This window comes from Elephas maximus, chromosome 22, assembly GCF_024166365.1.
Source record: "Elephas maximus indicus isolate mEleMax1 chromosome 22, mEleMax1 primary haplotype, whole genome shotgun sequence".
Lineage (NCBI taxonomy): Eukaryota > Metazoa > Chordata > Mammalia > Proboscidea > Elephantidae > Elephas > Elephas maximus.
In genome coordinates, this window is record NC_064840.1 from 72955537 (window position 1) to 72970650 (window position 15114).

Below are 15114 nucleotides of genomic sequence, written 5' to 3' on the forward strand. Positions count from 1 at the left end.
TCCACCCACCCACCCACCCATCTAGTACATTTCCCAAGGTCAAACAACTGGTAAGTGGTGTGGGCAGAATAACAATGCAGGGAGAGCCCTCTCCAGATTTTACACTCCTGACCCTTTAAAGCTCTGGGCATCCAGTCACAAAATGTAATCGTCATATTTTGGATAATTCTGGATCCATGACCTGTTTGGGTGAAGTACTCGTGTTATTATCATTTATTCAAAAAAGCATCATATATTTCTAGAGTTGTACCTAATTAGATACTATGATGTCACTGCAGCTAAGACTCTGTTTCTTCTATACTGACTGAATGAGGTATCAACTCTTACCTGACAATCACCAGCACTTACATGTCACCATTTATAACTTACCATAGCCTTGGGTTTGGTTCCAGAGGTGGTCACTGGGGTGGGAGGTGGCAGCACAGTAGACTCCGTGGTAGATGAAAAATTAATTTGTGTCTGATTTAGTGAAATGGTATCTGCTCCACTTTCAGACCCTGATTCCAGATCCTGTTTTTTAAAAAAAAAAATGCTTTGCTGTAAAGGGCATGTCAGCGGTCCTACACCAGCCCCCTTCCCTGGTACCAGCACCTTCCACCTCCCCTTCCCCTGATGCACGGTGCCAAACAGTGGCTGACAATTGACACCAACGTGCCTGCCATAATTATGCATTTTTATGCAATGAAATTGCTACTCTTCAGAGGCTCCTCTTTTAAAATAAAACAACTTGATAGTAACATACCATCTTGGTAATTTACCAGCTTCTTATGCATTGGAAAGGGCAGTAGTGTAGCCAGCTAGGGGACTGGAGTAAGAGTCAAAACACAGCCCATCGACCCCATTTGATTCATTCCTGTGTGACTGTGAGCAACTCACTTCACACCCTCAGGCAACACAGTGCTACCTAGACTTCCTCACAGGGACACTGACGGTGCCCAGTGAGAAGACAGGTCTCATTTCTCCTCACCTCGCTCTCTTCTCTGCTATTAGACCTCCATGGTGACATCACCGCATTGGCCATCAGCTGTGGAAGGCAGGGATTATTCTCTGTCATGTGTGATTTGATTTCCTCATTTGAAAATGGGTATAATAATAGTATGCTCTCACAGAGTTTCATGGGGAGTCAGTGAGCTATTATATGTGAAAGGAGCCCTGGTCTCACAGATGGTTAAGCACTTGGCTGCTAATCAAAAGGTTGGTGGTTTGAACTCACCCAATGGCTCCAGAGGAGAAAGACCCAGCAGTCTACTTTCTTAAAGATCACAACCCAGAAAACTCTTCTGGGCAGTTCTACTCTGGGCCAGAACTGACTTGACGGCACCTAACAACGACAACTGTACACAAAGTGCAGGTAATTGGCACGTAGTAATTTTTGATAAATGCTAGTCATTATTATAAATATTGTTATCATTACGATTACTATGTGTTCTTGGTACGCAGTATGTGGCCACGGAGCATCTGCTGAGTGAATGCAACCTTTCCAAGGCTGTGCATCTAATTTATCAAATGCTCTTTGTGCTGCATGTGGCCTGTGAGCACTGAGGGTTGGAGTGAGGAGAGCAGAGGGGAGGGAGCAAAGGCTAAGATCACTCACTGCCATTCTAACCTGAGACCATTATGGCTCAGATAGTTCTATGTCTATCCTTTCTACATGGTGAACTTTTTACCATGGCCCCTATGGTCAAAAGTCATATGCCCTGCACCCCGGCTCTCTAACCTTATACATGCCCTGCACCCTGACTCTCTAACCTTATACATGCCCTGCACCCTGAACCTCTAACCTTATACACACCTTGCACCCTGACTCTCTAACCGTATACACACCCTGCACCCTGACTCTCTAACCTTATACACACCCTATACCCTGACTCTCTAACCTTATATATGCCCTGCACCCTGACTCTCTAACCGTATACATGCCCTGCACCCCGGCTCTCTAACCTTATACATGCCCTGCACCCTGACTCTCTAACCTTATACACACCCTACACCCTGACTCTCTAACCTTATACACGCCCTGCACCTTGACTCTCTAACCTTATACACACCCTACACCCTGACTGTCTAACCTTATACACACCCTGCACCCTGACTCTCTAACCTTATATATGCCCTGCACCCTAACTCTCTAACCTTATACATGCCTTGCACCCTGACTCTCTAACCTTATACACACCCTACACCCTGACTCTCTAACCTTATATATGCCCTGCACCCTGACTCTCTAAACTTATACATGCCCTGCACCCTGACTCTCTAACCTTATATACACCCTACACCCTGACTCTCTAACTTTATATATGCCCTGCACCCTGACTCTCTAACTTTATATATGCCCTGCACCCTGACTCTCTAACCTTATACATGCCTTGCACCCTGACTCTCTAACCTTATACATGCCTTGCACCCTGACTCTCTAACCTTATACACGCCCTACACCCTGACTCTCTAACCTTATATATGCCCTGCACCCTGACTCTCTAACCTTATACATGCCTTGCACCCTGACTCTCTAACCTTATACACACCCTACACCCTGACTCTCTAACCTTATATATGCCCTGCACCCTGACTCTCTAACCTTATACATGCCCTGCACCTGACTCTCTAACCTTATACACAGCCTACACCCTGACTCTCTAACCTTATATATGCCCCGCACCCTGACTCTCTAACCATATACATGCCCTGCACCCCGGCTCTCTAACCTTATACATGCCCTGCACCCTGACTCTCTAACCTTATACACACCCTACACCCTGACTCTCTAACCTTATACACGCCCTGCACCTTGACTCTCTAACCTTATACACACCCTACACCCTGACTGTCTAACCTTATACACACCCTGCACCCTGACTCTCTAACCTTATATATGCCCTGCACCCTGACTCTCTAACCTTATACATGCCTTGCACCCTGACTCTCTAACCTTATACACACCCTACACCCTGACTCTCTAACCTTATATATGCCCTGCACCCTGACTCTCTAAACTTATACATGCCCTGCACCCTGACTCTCTAACCTTATATACACCCTACACCCTGACTCTCTAACTTTATATATGCCCTGCACCCTGACTCTCTAACTTTATATATGCCCTGCACCCTGACTCTCTAACCTTATACATGCCTTGCACCCTGACTCTCTAACCTTATACATGCCTTGCACCCTGACTCTCTAACCTTATACACGCCCTACACCCTGACTCTCTAACCTTATATATGCCCTGCACCCTGACTCTCTAACCTTATACATGCCTTGCACCCTGACTCTCTAACCTTATACACACCCTACACCCTGACTCTCTAACCTTATATATGCCCTGCACCCTGACTCTCTAACCTTATATATGCCCTGCTCCCCGACTCTCTAACCTTATGTTCTAATTGGCTTGTTTCTCAGTATGCTTCAGCCATACTGGATGTTTTTCAGCTCTGAAACACAAAGCTTTGCCCCAGAATCTCCTTTTGCTGACCCTTTCTTGTCATTCAGGTCTCAGCTCGCTACTAACTGTAAGGTCAACGGTTGGAACCCCCCAGCTGTTCCATGGGAGAAAGATGCAGCAATTGCTTCCTTAAAGATTACAGACTTGGAAATGCCATGGGGCAGTTCCACTCTGTCCTATGGGGTTCCTATGATTCAGAATTGACTTGAAGGCAATGGGTAAATGGGGTTAGAGAAACATCTATTGACATTTCAAGCTAAAGTAATTTCTATCCTTCAAACTCTACAGCATCTTCATGCTCTATTTTACAAACTTATTACCTTGTTTATCTACCATTACTTATATCCACCTATCATCCAACCATCCTTCATCCATCTATCTACCTACCTATCTGCCTATCTGTCTGTATCTATTAATCGCTTTCTAATCCTTGTCTGTCTTCCTCTATTAAAATCTGTGTTTCACAGGAGCAGGAATTTCACTTGTCTTGTTCACTTCTATGTCCCCAGTACCTAGAAGAGTGTCTAGTACATAGAAGATGCTCACTAAATACTGTTTTATGAAAGAACAACTGGATTAACTAATGTTAATTTCTCTCCTTCCTTTGTGCTCAAAATAGAAGTGGTTTAATAGTTTCTGCTATAAAATTATAAATCACCAGTAATGTTGGAACTGAATCTCCAATTGGAAGGGGACAACTGACATACATAATGATCTTAAGTATAGAAAATAGTTTATATGTCTGTGTGTGTAAAATACGTAACTCTAACCAAATTTATCACATCCTTAGTGATTTCAAATAAGCAGCACGTATTTTTTTTTTTTTTTTGGAGGGGTGGAAAAGATAGACAATATTTTATCTTAAGAAAAATATGACTTATTAAAATTTCAAATGAATCAACATCAAACAACCATAAATATCAAGTAATTTGTAAACACCAATGGATAGTCATAAACAGCAGGTAATTTGTAAGCCATTTATGTTTGACATTTACGTATGTCAGAAATCCTTTGCATTAATTTTGCCTTCCTATTTATGGCTAGAAGAAAAAACTTTTTCTTTTTATTTTTGGCTTGACTAGGTGACTGACAAGTTGATCTTGCATTTTCTTGCATGCTTCTGAGCTGAAATAATACCTTAAAAAAAGTACCACTGTTTTTTTATCTTTTTCAGGCAGTGCTTGACGGCCATTACTGCTCAATGCTCACTAACCCCATGTGGAAGGTATTATTCTCATCACTTGGTAGATGATGAAGCCAAGGTTTAAGGTAAGTAACTCGACCAAAGTCACACTCTGTGGCAGGGCTGGCATTAAAGCTCAGATCTGCCCGACCCTAGAGTCCAACCTCCCAATGTAATCACCACGCTATTTTGCTGGGGACCCAAAACACAAGTAAATAAGCAATGGAAACAGGGTCATGAATGTGTATGTTAGCATAAACCTGTTTTTTTTTTTTAAATCAAGATTAGTATTTTATTTTCTTTCCTCTGTTCACTCACACACATGCTTCTCTCAGGATCCTTCACATCAATTCCTTCCTTTTCTTTTTCACTGCTCCCAAACCCAAACTAAGTGGTTAACAAGCTCCGAATCATCATTACAATTGCTGCATAATAATCTCTCTGCAACTCACCGTCCCCTTCTGTAATCACCCTTGACACTGTCTTCCTACAAGGCTTCACTGGTCACTGATGCCATACGCCTTCCACTGTCCCAGGCGATGGGAAGATAAGGATCCCAGATGAGACCCCACTGTGGTAAGGAGACTGGTGTGGTGTGTGCTATAGTAGAGGTGTGTACACAGTACAATTGTGGCACAAAGGAAGGGGTGATGAGCTCCGATGGGCTAATCCTTTTCAAGAAGACACTTGCTTTAGGTTCTGAGTTTTCCTGCAGGCTGAATGGGAGAAAGGCACAAGGGCAGACCCTTGTTCAAAGTGTGTGTTGTGAGACAACATATTGCATTTATGCAACTGCTATTGGTTTGCAGCAGTGGATCTACGGGGCTGTGTGCTCACGATGGGAGATGTGCTGGGTTTCCTTTGCAGGAACCAGTACATGGAGGGCTTACATGCTATGCAAAGAAGGGGGTCAACAAGGTGATGGAGAGCCACTGGTGAATGCTGAGCAAAAAGTGACATGATCAGACTTAACATTTCAGAAGAACAATTCTGATGGGAGTATGATGGGAGTAGATCACAAAGAAGTGAGATATGAGGACATAGAATTAATAAGATACTAGCCAGGAGGTGCTCCAGAAGTCAAGTGTGATGGATTGAATGGTGTTCCCTAAAAACGAATGTCAACTCAGCTAAGCGATGATTTCCAGTTTTGTGTGATTGTCCACCATTTTGTCATCTGATGTGATTTTCCTACGTGTTGTAAATCCTAACTTCCATGATATTAAGGAGGAATGATTAAAGGCAGTTAACTTAATGAGGCAGAACTCAATCTACAAGATTAGGCTGTATCTTGAGTCAATCTCTTTTGAGATATAAAAGAGAGAAGTGAACAGAGAGAAAGGGGGACTTCATATCACCAAGAAAGTTGTGCCAAGAGCAGAGTGTGTCCCTTGGACTCAGGGTCCCTGTGCAGGGAAACTCCTAGACCCAGGTAAGATTGATGACAAGGACTTTCCTCCAGAGCTGACAGAGAGAGAAAGCCTCCCCCTGGAGCTGGCACCCTAAATTTGGACTTCTAGCCTCCTAGACAGTGAAAAAATAAATTTCTGTTTGCTAAAGCTATCCACTTCTGGTATTTCTGTTATAGCAGCACTAGATAACTAAGACACTGAGGGAGTGATAAGTCAAGAAGCAGAAGACGGTCAACAGCATTAAATGCTACAGCCAAAGACTGAGGAATTACTACTGAACTTGTCAGATAGGAGATGGTGAGTGCACTAGGAAGGCTATGGAGAAATGATGCTTCAATAGCAAAGAATTAAATCAAGGAATGAACAGTAGGTGAAGAGGAGGCTAAAGCTTGACTCTTAAAGCCCTTCTTAATGACTTAAGCCTTCATATTATTGTTGTTAGCTGCTGTCAAGTGGCCAGTGACTCATAGCAACCCCATGCATAACAGAAAAAAAAAGTTCCTGGGTCCTGCATCATCCCTATGATTGGTTGAGGATAGGACTATTGTGATCCACAGGGTTTTTACTGCCTAATTTTCAGAACTAGATGGCCAGATCTTTCTTCATTGTCTTTCTTAGTCTGGAAGGTCCCCTGAAACCTGTTCAGCATCATAGCAAAACGTGACCCTCCACTGACAGGCGGGTGGCGGCTGTGCATGAGGTGCACTGGGCAGGAATTGAACCCGGGTCTCCCACCTGGAAGAGGAGAATTCTACTGCTGAATCACCACTGCTTCGCCATTATTCCTTATACTCTTTATTCTATTTACAGTTCATTGTCACATTTTCTCCTAAGTTATCTCCAAGCAGGATCACTGTTTCATTTCTGATAAACTGCAAATTTCCCGCAGAGAGTGAGGGTGAGACACCGGGAGGTTTTCTTCTGAACTTGGGACAGTGCTCCTTGGTGGCTGATCAAGGCCATAATTATACCATAATAATCCCCTCGTCCCATGGCACGAGTATCAAAAGGCATGGAAAGAGCCTGTGGAAAAACTGATTTTGTGAGAATGTTAAAATTAACTTCTGTGTACCAAGGGACAGAAGTAAAGAGTAAGAGAAGACCTAGAAAAACAAAAAGATCAAAAAGAACTTTTGAGGGCTGAAGCATATGTCTTATTGATCTTCAGTCCACTTCGTGGTGTGAGTGAGTACACCAGGTATGGGAGAGAGGGGAAAGAAACAGGAATTAATAATTACTAAATATATACTCAGAGCCCTGGTGGTGCAGTGGTTAAGAGCTTGGCTGCTAACCAAAGGGTTGGCAGTTCCAATCCACCAGTCGCTCCTTGGAAACCTACGGGACTGTTCTACTGTGTCCTATGGGGTTGCTATGAGTTGGTATGACTCAATGGCAAAGAGTTTGGTTGGTTGTTTTTTTTTTTTTTTTGGTTTAAATATGTGCTCCATGCCAGATCTATGCAATGCATTCTACATATTTTTTTTTCATTTATTCCTTCCAAAAAATAATTAGCTAGAAAATCATTAGTTATAGAGCTGGGATTTGAACCCTGGCATGTCAGACTCCAACCTCTATAACTTTTCCATGTATTATTTTGCCCATTCCAACGATATATTGAACTGAGGGCCTTAGAAACAGATCTTTACTTACAGAATGACAATTGTTCAGCAATGCTGCATGAGTGAGTATGTGTAATATAGAATCCAGCTTTACAATTTAAATGGAGGTAGAAGATGTGGGGAGTCCCTGTGTGGTGCAAAGGGTTAACACACTCGCCTGCTAACTGAATGGTTGGAGGTTCCAGTTCAACCAGAGGTGCCCCAGGAGAAAGGCCTGACGATCTACTTCCAAAAACTCAGCCACCGAAAACCTTAGGGAGCACAGTTCCACTCTGACATACCTGGAGTCGCCATAGTAGGAATCAGTTCCACGGCAACTTGTCTGTTACTGGTTAGTAGATGTAGATGTAGTTAAATCCTAAAATCATGCCCCATCTTAATTCCTGTTTTGTTTCACCTTCACCGTTTAACAAACATCCAGGCCTAGCAGCTAAGGGTCATCTTGCTGTCTAAGACAAAGACAACACCATGGAGTTGTATTCAGCAGAAATCTGGGCTGTCTTTTCTCCTAGATACAGGATTGAGGAAAGTGGCAAGGAGATGGAGAAGGAGAGAGATTAAAAAGATAAAGAGATACTAACAATTCGAAAACCTTAGGGAGCACAGTTCCACTCTGACATACCTGGAGTCGCCATAGTAGGAATCAGTTCCACGGCAACTTGTCTGTTACTGGTTAGTAGATGTAGATGTAGTTAAATCCTAAAATCATGCCCCATCTTAATTCCTGTTTTGTTTCACCTTCACCGTTTAACAAACATCCAGGCCTAGCAGCTAAGGGTCATCTTGCTGTCTAAGACAAAGACAACACCATGGAGTTGTATTCAGCAGAAATCTGGGCTGTCTTTTCTCCTAGATACAGGATTGAGGAAAGTGGCAAGGAGATGGAGAAGGAGAGAGATTAAAAAGATAAAGAGATACTAACAATTCACAGTAAACTTTTAAGGAGGAGGAAATCCCAGGCCTAAACTAAAGACCACAGCTTTCAGTATGGATTACACCTCAACATGAAGAAAACAAAAATCCTCACAACTCGACCAATAAGCAACATCATGATAAAGAGAGAGGAGATTTGAGGTTGTCACGGATTTCATTTTACTTGGATCCACAATCAATACCCATGAAAGCAGCAGTCAAGAAATCAAAAGATGCATTGCATTGGGTAAATCTGCTGCAAAGGACCTCTTTAAAGTGTTGAAAAGCAAAAATGTCACCTTAAAGACTAAGGTGCACCTGATCCAAGCCATGGCATTTTCAATCACATCATATGCATGTGAAAGCTGGACAATGAATAAGGAAGACAGAAGAAGAGTTGGCCCCTTTAAATTGTGGTCTTGGCAAAGAATATTGAATATACCATGGACTGCCAAAAGAATGAACAAATCTGTCTTGAAAGAAGTACAATCAGCACGCTCCTTAGAAGCAAGGATGGTGAGACTTCGTCTTATACACTTTGGACATGTTATCAGGAGGGATCAGTTTCTGGAGAAGGACATTGTACTTGGTAATGTACAGGGTAAGCAGAAAAGAGGAAGACCTTCAATAGGATGGATTGACAAAGTGGCTGCAACAATGGGCTCAAGCGTAACAATGACTGTGAGCATGGCACAGGATCAGGCAGTGTTTCGTTCTGTTGTGCATAGGGTCGCTATGAGTTGGAACCGACTGGATGGTTCCTAACAATAACGACAACAAAATCAAAGGCAAAGAAGTACTAAGTACCTTCTACTGATAAATATGGGTATTCCTGGCTTTAAAAATATTGTCAAAAATGAATATGAAGCTTCTCTACATCCTCCATGGAGCCCTGGTGGCGCAGTGGCTAACAGCTCGGCTGCTAACCAAAAGGTCAGCAGTTTGAATCCATCAGCAGCTCCTTGGAAACCCTATGAGGCACTTCTACTCTTTCCTGCAGCGTTGGTGTGAGCAGGAATTGACTCGATGTCAACAGGTTTGGTTTGAGGTTTTTTTTTATATATACCCTCCACATGTAAAGAAACTGAAACTATTGCTTCATGTTGGTCTTCAGGAGATGACTTTGACTGCATTTCCTCCATTTGGTTGCCAGTTATAGTCATACTAAAACTACAGTATGTCTAAGACGCTATGGTGACACCACAGAGGGAGTGACTGATTCTGTCTAGTAAAGCTGAAGGAGAAGACTTTGGGGAATATTTGAGATGAACTCTGAAAGGGTAAAAAATTATTCAGAAGGTTTTGAAGACAATTCCATTGCTACTGGATTTCTAGGTTGAAGTATTTAATTTCCTATGTATCCATTTTTAGTTAACTTTTTGTTGTTGTTCAGGCTATCACATTCCCACCACAACCACCTGGACAAGGATGGTATAGCAGCTAAAATGACACGGCTTTGCAGCATGTGAGATTACTAACGTATACTCTCTAAGCTTTTCACAGATCTGAAAACTGTCGTGAAGAACAACTGGGTTAACATACGCAGAGCACGTAAGATAGTACCTTACATATAGTAAGTGTTAGCTCTCATTTTATTATCTTTGTTTACTTTGAAATATTCTGCCCCACAGTCCGAATATATCTTTAATAACTTCACAAATCAATGGTGGAACTATACTAATCGAAGAATTTAAAATGGGAGTTCTATTTCAGTAGATGCTCAAATCATATATACATATATAAATGATTTTCCACCTCTTTGATCTTAGGTAAACGCATATATTCTTGACTTAATGTGTTTGTTAATGAATAACACAAGTAATAAAACCAAAAAAACCAAACCTGTTGCTGTCAAGTCAATTCCGACTCATAGAGACCCTACAGGACAGAGTAGAGCTGCCCCATAGGGTTTCCAAAGAGCGCCTGGTGGATTTGAACTGCTGACCTTTTGGTTAGCAGCCGTAGCTCTTAACCACTATGCCACCTGGGTTTCCGACACAAGTTATAGATAACTTATTAACACCAATAATAGATGACTTGAAAGGGATTTGGGGCTTATGGTAATTATTAATAAACTCAACTATCACATTTGCTAGATCTGTGCAAACTAAGCCAATTAATATGAAAATAACATTAAACATGTAAAGTGTATAGTTGTTCCTGGAAGCTGCATTTTTCCAAATTTTATTTTGAGCCTAAGAATTTCGGGGGGGGGCCTCCTTTCTCATTGCTGTCCTACTCATTGTATTTCACCTAGTGAATTTTAGAGCATTCTCAAGTTTATGTCATCTATATTCTTTCTTGTAGTATGCTGGTTAGCACTCATCAATCCATCCGACTGTCCATACATCCATCTATGCAACAAATATTTACTAAATATCTTCTACATGCAGTGTAGAGTATGGAGGGTTAACGGGGCCAAAAGGTTGTTGATCGGAGTCCACCCAGTGGAACTGCAGAAGAAAGGCCTAGTGATCTACTTCTGACAAAATCAGCCACTGAAAACCCTTAGGAGCACAGTCCTACTCTGCCACGCGTGGGATCACCATGAGTTGAAATCGACTGATAGCAAATGCTTTTTGTTTCACTTACAAGTGCGAATTAAATTTACGAGACGTTGGGAATAAAATACTAAATAAGATAGACACAGTACTCACTAATGAGGTTTGTATCGCATCAGAAGACTGACAATTAGAACAACTACGGCAAAGAGGATTTGTTCAACGGGAAGGACTTCCTAGATGACCCTTCTTCCTGTCTAAATAATGATAAGTGTTTTCTTTAGAATCACGCACGTCTATGGACTCCTTGCACGACGCAGAGATTTGAATGATCTTTATAGGAAATGATCAAGGTCACATCCTGGCAGATGCTGCCATCAAAGATCTTTCCTTTTCAAGTGGGACCATATGACCTAAGGAGTATTCCTGTGGAGGGAATGGGAGGTGGGACACTCACGGGCACGTGCCGCCGCGGGTTCGTCGGCGTGTTGGATGAAGACGAGCTGGTGCTGAGCGCGTTCTCGATGTCCTGATCCAGTTGGTCCAGCTTCATTATCAGCAGCACCATGGAGTCCAGCCGCGCCCGATCTCTATCTTCTCTGGCTTCCTGAAAAATAGAACATGTTGTTACTGAATCTGAAAGGCCGTTTCTTGGAAAAAATAAAAAGTTCCCTGTTCTTCAATGGGACGAAAAAGACCCTGAATAGTAGGCAGTCTTCTATTTAAGGCGGGAAGGAAGTTCTATTCTGTATCATCAATGGGCTCTTCATTGAGAAGACGCTGACCTATTGCCAGGAAAACGTTTTACACGAATATTAAGTATGTATCTTCTAAAGCCAAGTGTAAGGAGAAAGAAGCATTGCACTAATGAGTAGATAGTACTTTCCAATTCATTATTTTGGGGAAAAATTATATATTAATCCTCTTTTTTTCAGAATATGGGACAATTCTTTAGAGTTAATACTAATAATTGTTTTAGGTTAGGAATTTAAGGGTGTGTATGAGAGAGCATTTTTGGAAGAATATTTATGAATATGGTAAAAAATGGGCAAAGGATGGAACAAGGCCGGTTTTCACTTTGTCCAGGGGCCAGTTTTCCTCCCATGGGTCCGTTTGCTTACTGCTCCTTCGAGGCATGTCATTGCTGATATTTCCTTTCAAGCATCTTTTTCTCCACCCACGTTTGAAAAAAAAAATGTATACAGCAATATACATTTTCTTAAATGATACTGATTGCTTATTTTGAATTCTCTGTAATATAGACATATTATATGGGTATACTTTTGCTTATAGTACCAGTTATTGTCAAGTCGATTCTGACTCACATTGACTTCATGTGTGTCAGAGCAGAACTGTGCTCTGTAGGGTTTCCGATGATTTTTTAGACTCAGATTGCCAGGACTTTCTTCCAAGGTGCCTCTCAGAGCAGTTGAACCTCCAACCTTTTGGTTAGCAACTTAGTGCATTAACCATTTGCAACACTCAGGGACTCCATTTTTGCTTGTATAGAGTTATTTGGGCTTGAGTATTTATTATTCTTGCTTGTTCAAATGATGTTAATTAGTATTAGAAATTGTCCGAATTCCCTGTGTTGTGCAAGCTGTCAGCTTATCAGATTGGAAAAAAGAAAAGAAAGAACCACGTGAGCCACAGTTAGGTAGGTACATTAGAAGCAAAGTCCGTTCAGGGATGTAATGGAATCAGGGCCAGCCCTTTCAAGGCTAATCATCATTTGTGGCTTTTGCTCCATCCTCCCACCTGTTTGAGATATTTATTTGGGTGCAATCAGTTTTAAAAGGACTAGCAGTGGCAGGCCCCAAAGGGGAGCCTGAGGAGGGTCAATACGAGGGTAATAGGCTTGGGGCTTCGCTGTGTGCGTGGCGTTAGTAATAGGATGAATGTACTGGCTGCCTGAACTGGGCCTTTCATCTTGTTTTTGGTATTTCCTTTTATTCCTCTAAATTTCCCAGTCACCATTTGGAGAAGCCTCCAAAAAACAGGATCTAGGGTAATGCCCGATTCATCTAATTGTGTAGGTGTCTGTATATCTTAAACGGCTAGAGCAGATTGTTAATCTCACGATGGCATTATCTTTCCAATGTCAAAATAATTGGTTTATTAGATTAAGTTGGTCAACAAATCAATTAAACTAACACTTGATAACTTATTTGAATAAGCCAAACTTACGTTTCACTCACCCAATTAGTCAAGTTAAAAGAGCTTATCCTATCTCCACAAAGATCAATTTTGAGAATAAAATAATAACTGTTGAGATATGTTAATTCCTTCTCAATAGGGTGCAGTCATTAGTACTCCTACTTCCTTCCATGGTCCCTGTTGTCTAAAATATTTAGTGAGACTGACAGACTTGGAGAACTACAGAACTTTTGTTATCAGAAAATTCTGTTGTGCTTAGTAAACCAAAGCCAAATCCATTGCCCTTGAGTCGATTCCAACTCCTCGCTACCCTGTAGAACAGAGGAGAACGCCCCACAGGGTTTCCAAGGAGGGGCTGGTGGATTCAAACTGCTGACTTTTTGGTTAGCAGCAGGGCTCTTAACCACTGTGTCATCAGGGCTGCACTACACACTTAATAGACGCCATGATATTGCAAACAAACAGACCTGAACCTTACTACACAGGTAGTCCCTGATTTAAGACAGGGTTCCATCCTGATGACTATTCTGTTGTAAATCGGTTCTGATGTAAGTCTAATGCCTGATTATTTTTTTTTAAGTTTTCATTATTATCGCCTTTTATTATCAGTATCTTTATAAATCCAGTCTTTGTCTTTGGGGGTTGGATATATTACATCTGAGAATGATAACATCATCAAATTATGCCCTGCAACATTGTATGTAGTACATATTACTAATGATAAAACACAAAAACCCAAACCCATTGCTGCCAAGTCAATTCCAACTCATAGCAACCCTATAGGACAGAACAGAACTGCCCCATATGGTTTCCAAGGAGCGCCCAGTGGATTCAAACTGCCGACTTTTTCGTTAGCAGCCACAGATCTTAACCACTGCTCCTCCAGGGTCTCCATAACTTCAAATAACTTAAAAAAGGGTCCTTGAAATATTAGAGATTATTTGCTTTAATTTCCTTCTAAATATTAAAAAAATAAAAAAATCTGATTGAATAGAAGACTCAAAATCCTTTAATGACTCCTCCAATGTGTTTGGTCATGATTTCCTTCCTTTTTAACCAGTGTGCTTGGCAAGGTGACATCCTTTGTACCTCTACATTTGCGTATAGTTTTGTGAGGTTGTCTTTAATTTCTCAGTTATAGCATCCTCCAGGATTATGGGTTTTCCACCTGGCAGGCAGAGAGTCAAGTGCTGCACTGGATACACAATGAGCTTTAAGGAATAATAATAATGAAATCAATAGCAACCAGTGGAGTAACACCTCCCTAAAGCCTTAGAAAATATATGTTGCTATGTTTCCAGCTACTAAATTAATGTTGGATAAAGCAGTCTACGCTTCGGATATCCTGAGGGTATACTGCAGAAGTCTCCAAAGCAATTCGTCTTTTCAATTAACTGGACGCTGAGCTTACGTTTTAAGAGCATTTTCAGATTCGTGGGCTGAGGACCAACCTATTTCCAAAGATCTGCCAAAAGGAATCAAACCACGCAGCCTTGCTGTACAATATTCCTTTAGAGAAAGAAGCTTATTTCTTCTCCCTTTGCCTCATGGACACGTACTTATTCACCTATTACCTGAAACCTAAAGTGTCAAGTACATAGACCGCAATCATACAAAAAAAAAAAAAAAAAGAGGCATAAAATCTCACAAAACAGGGTGACTACAAATCTAATACTTTAGGTAAATATTATTGTCGTTGCTTTTAAAGACCAGGTATTAATATTCCACAAAGTTCTAACCTTCCATATGTCCCTGGCTCAAGTCCAGCAAATTGCTCATACTTGAAAACAGAGCAGCGCATTTGCAGGTTTTGGCTAGGTTGACCTTCTACCCTGGAGACTTACTTTATGCTGGCTCTGGACTTAGCCATGAGGAGCTC

At 41.5% G+C, this 15114-nt stretch overlaps 1 protein-coding gene across 9 annotated transcripts in view; it reads right to left on the reverse strand.

The window, feature by feature from the left end:
* Window positions 1-15114, reverse strand: part of DLC1 (DLC1 Rho GTPase activating protein) — a 456845-nt gene that overhangs the window by 331461 nt on the left and 110270 nt on the right. For all 9 annotated transcript variants that reach the window (XR_007514914.1, XR_007514915.1, XR_007514916.1 and 6 more), the window contains 2 exons: window positions 11536-11685; window positions 370-510 (listed from right to left, as the gene is read on the reverse strand). Coding sequence is in view for 6 of the 9 variants with exons in the window: in XM_049866099.1 (XP_049722056.1) it covers window positions 370-510; window positions 11536-11685 (291 nt within the window). In the remaining 3 variants the exon portion in view is untranslated. The remainder of the gene's footprint in view (window positions 1-369; window positions 511-11535; window positions 11686-15114) is intronic.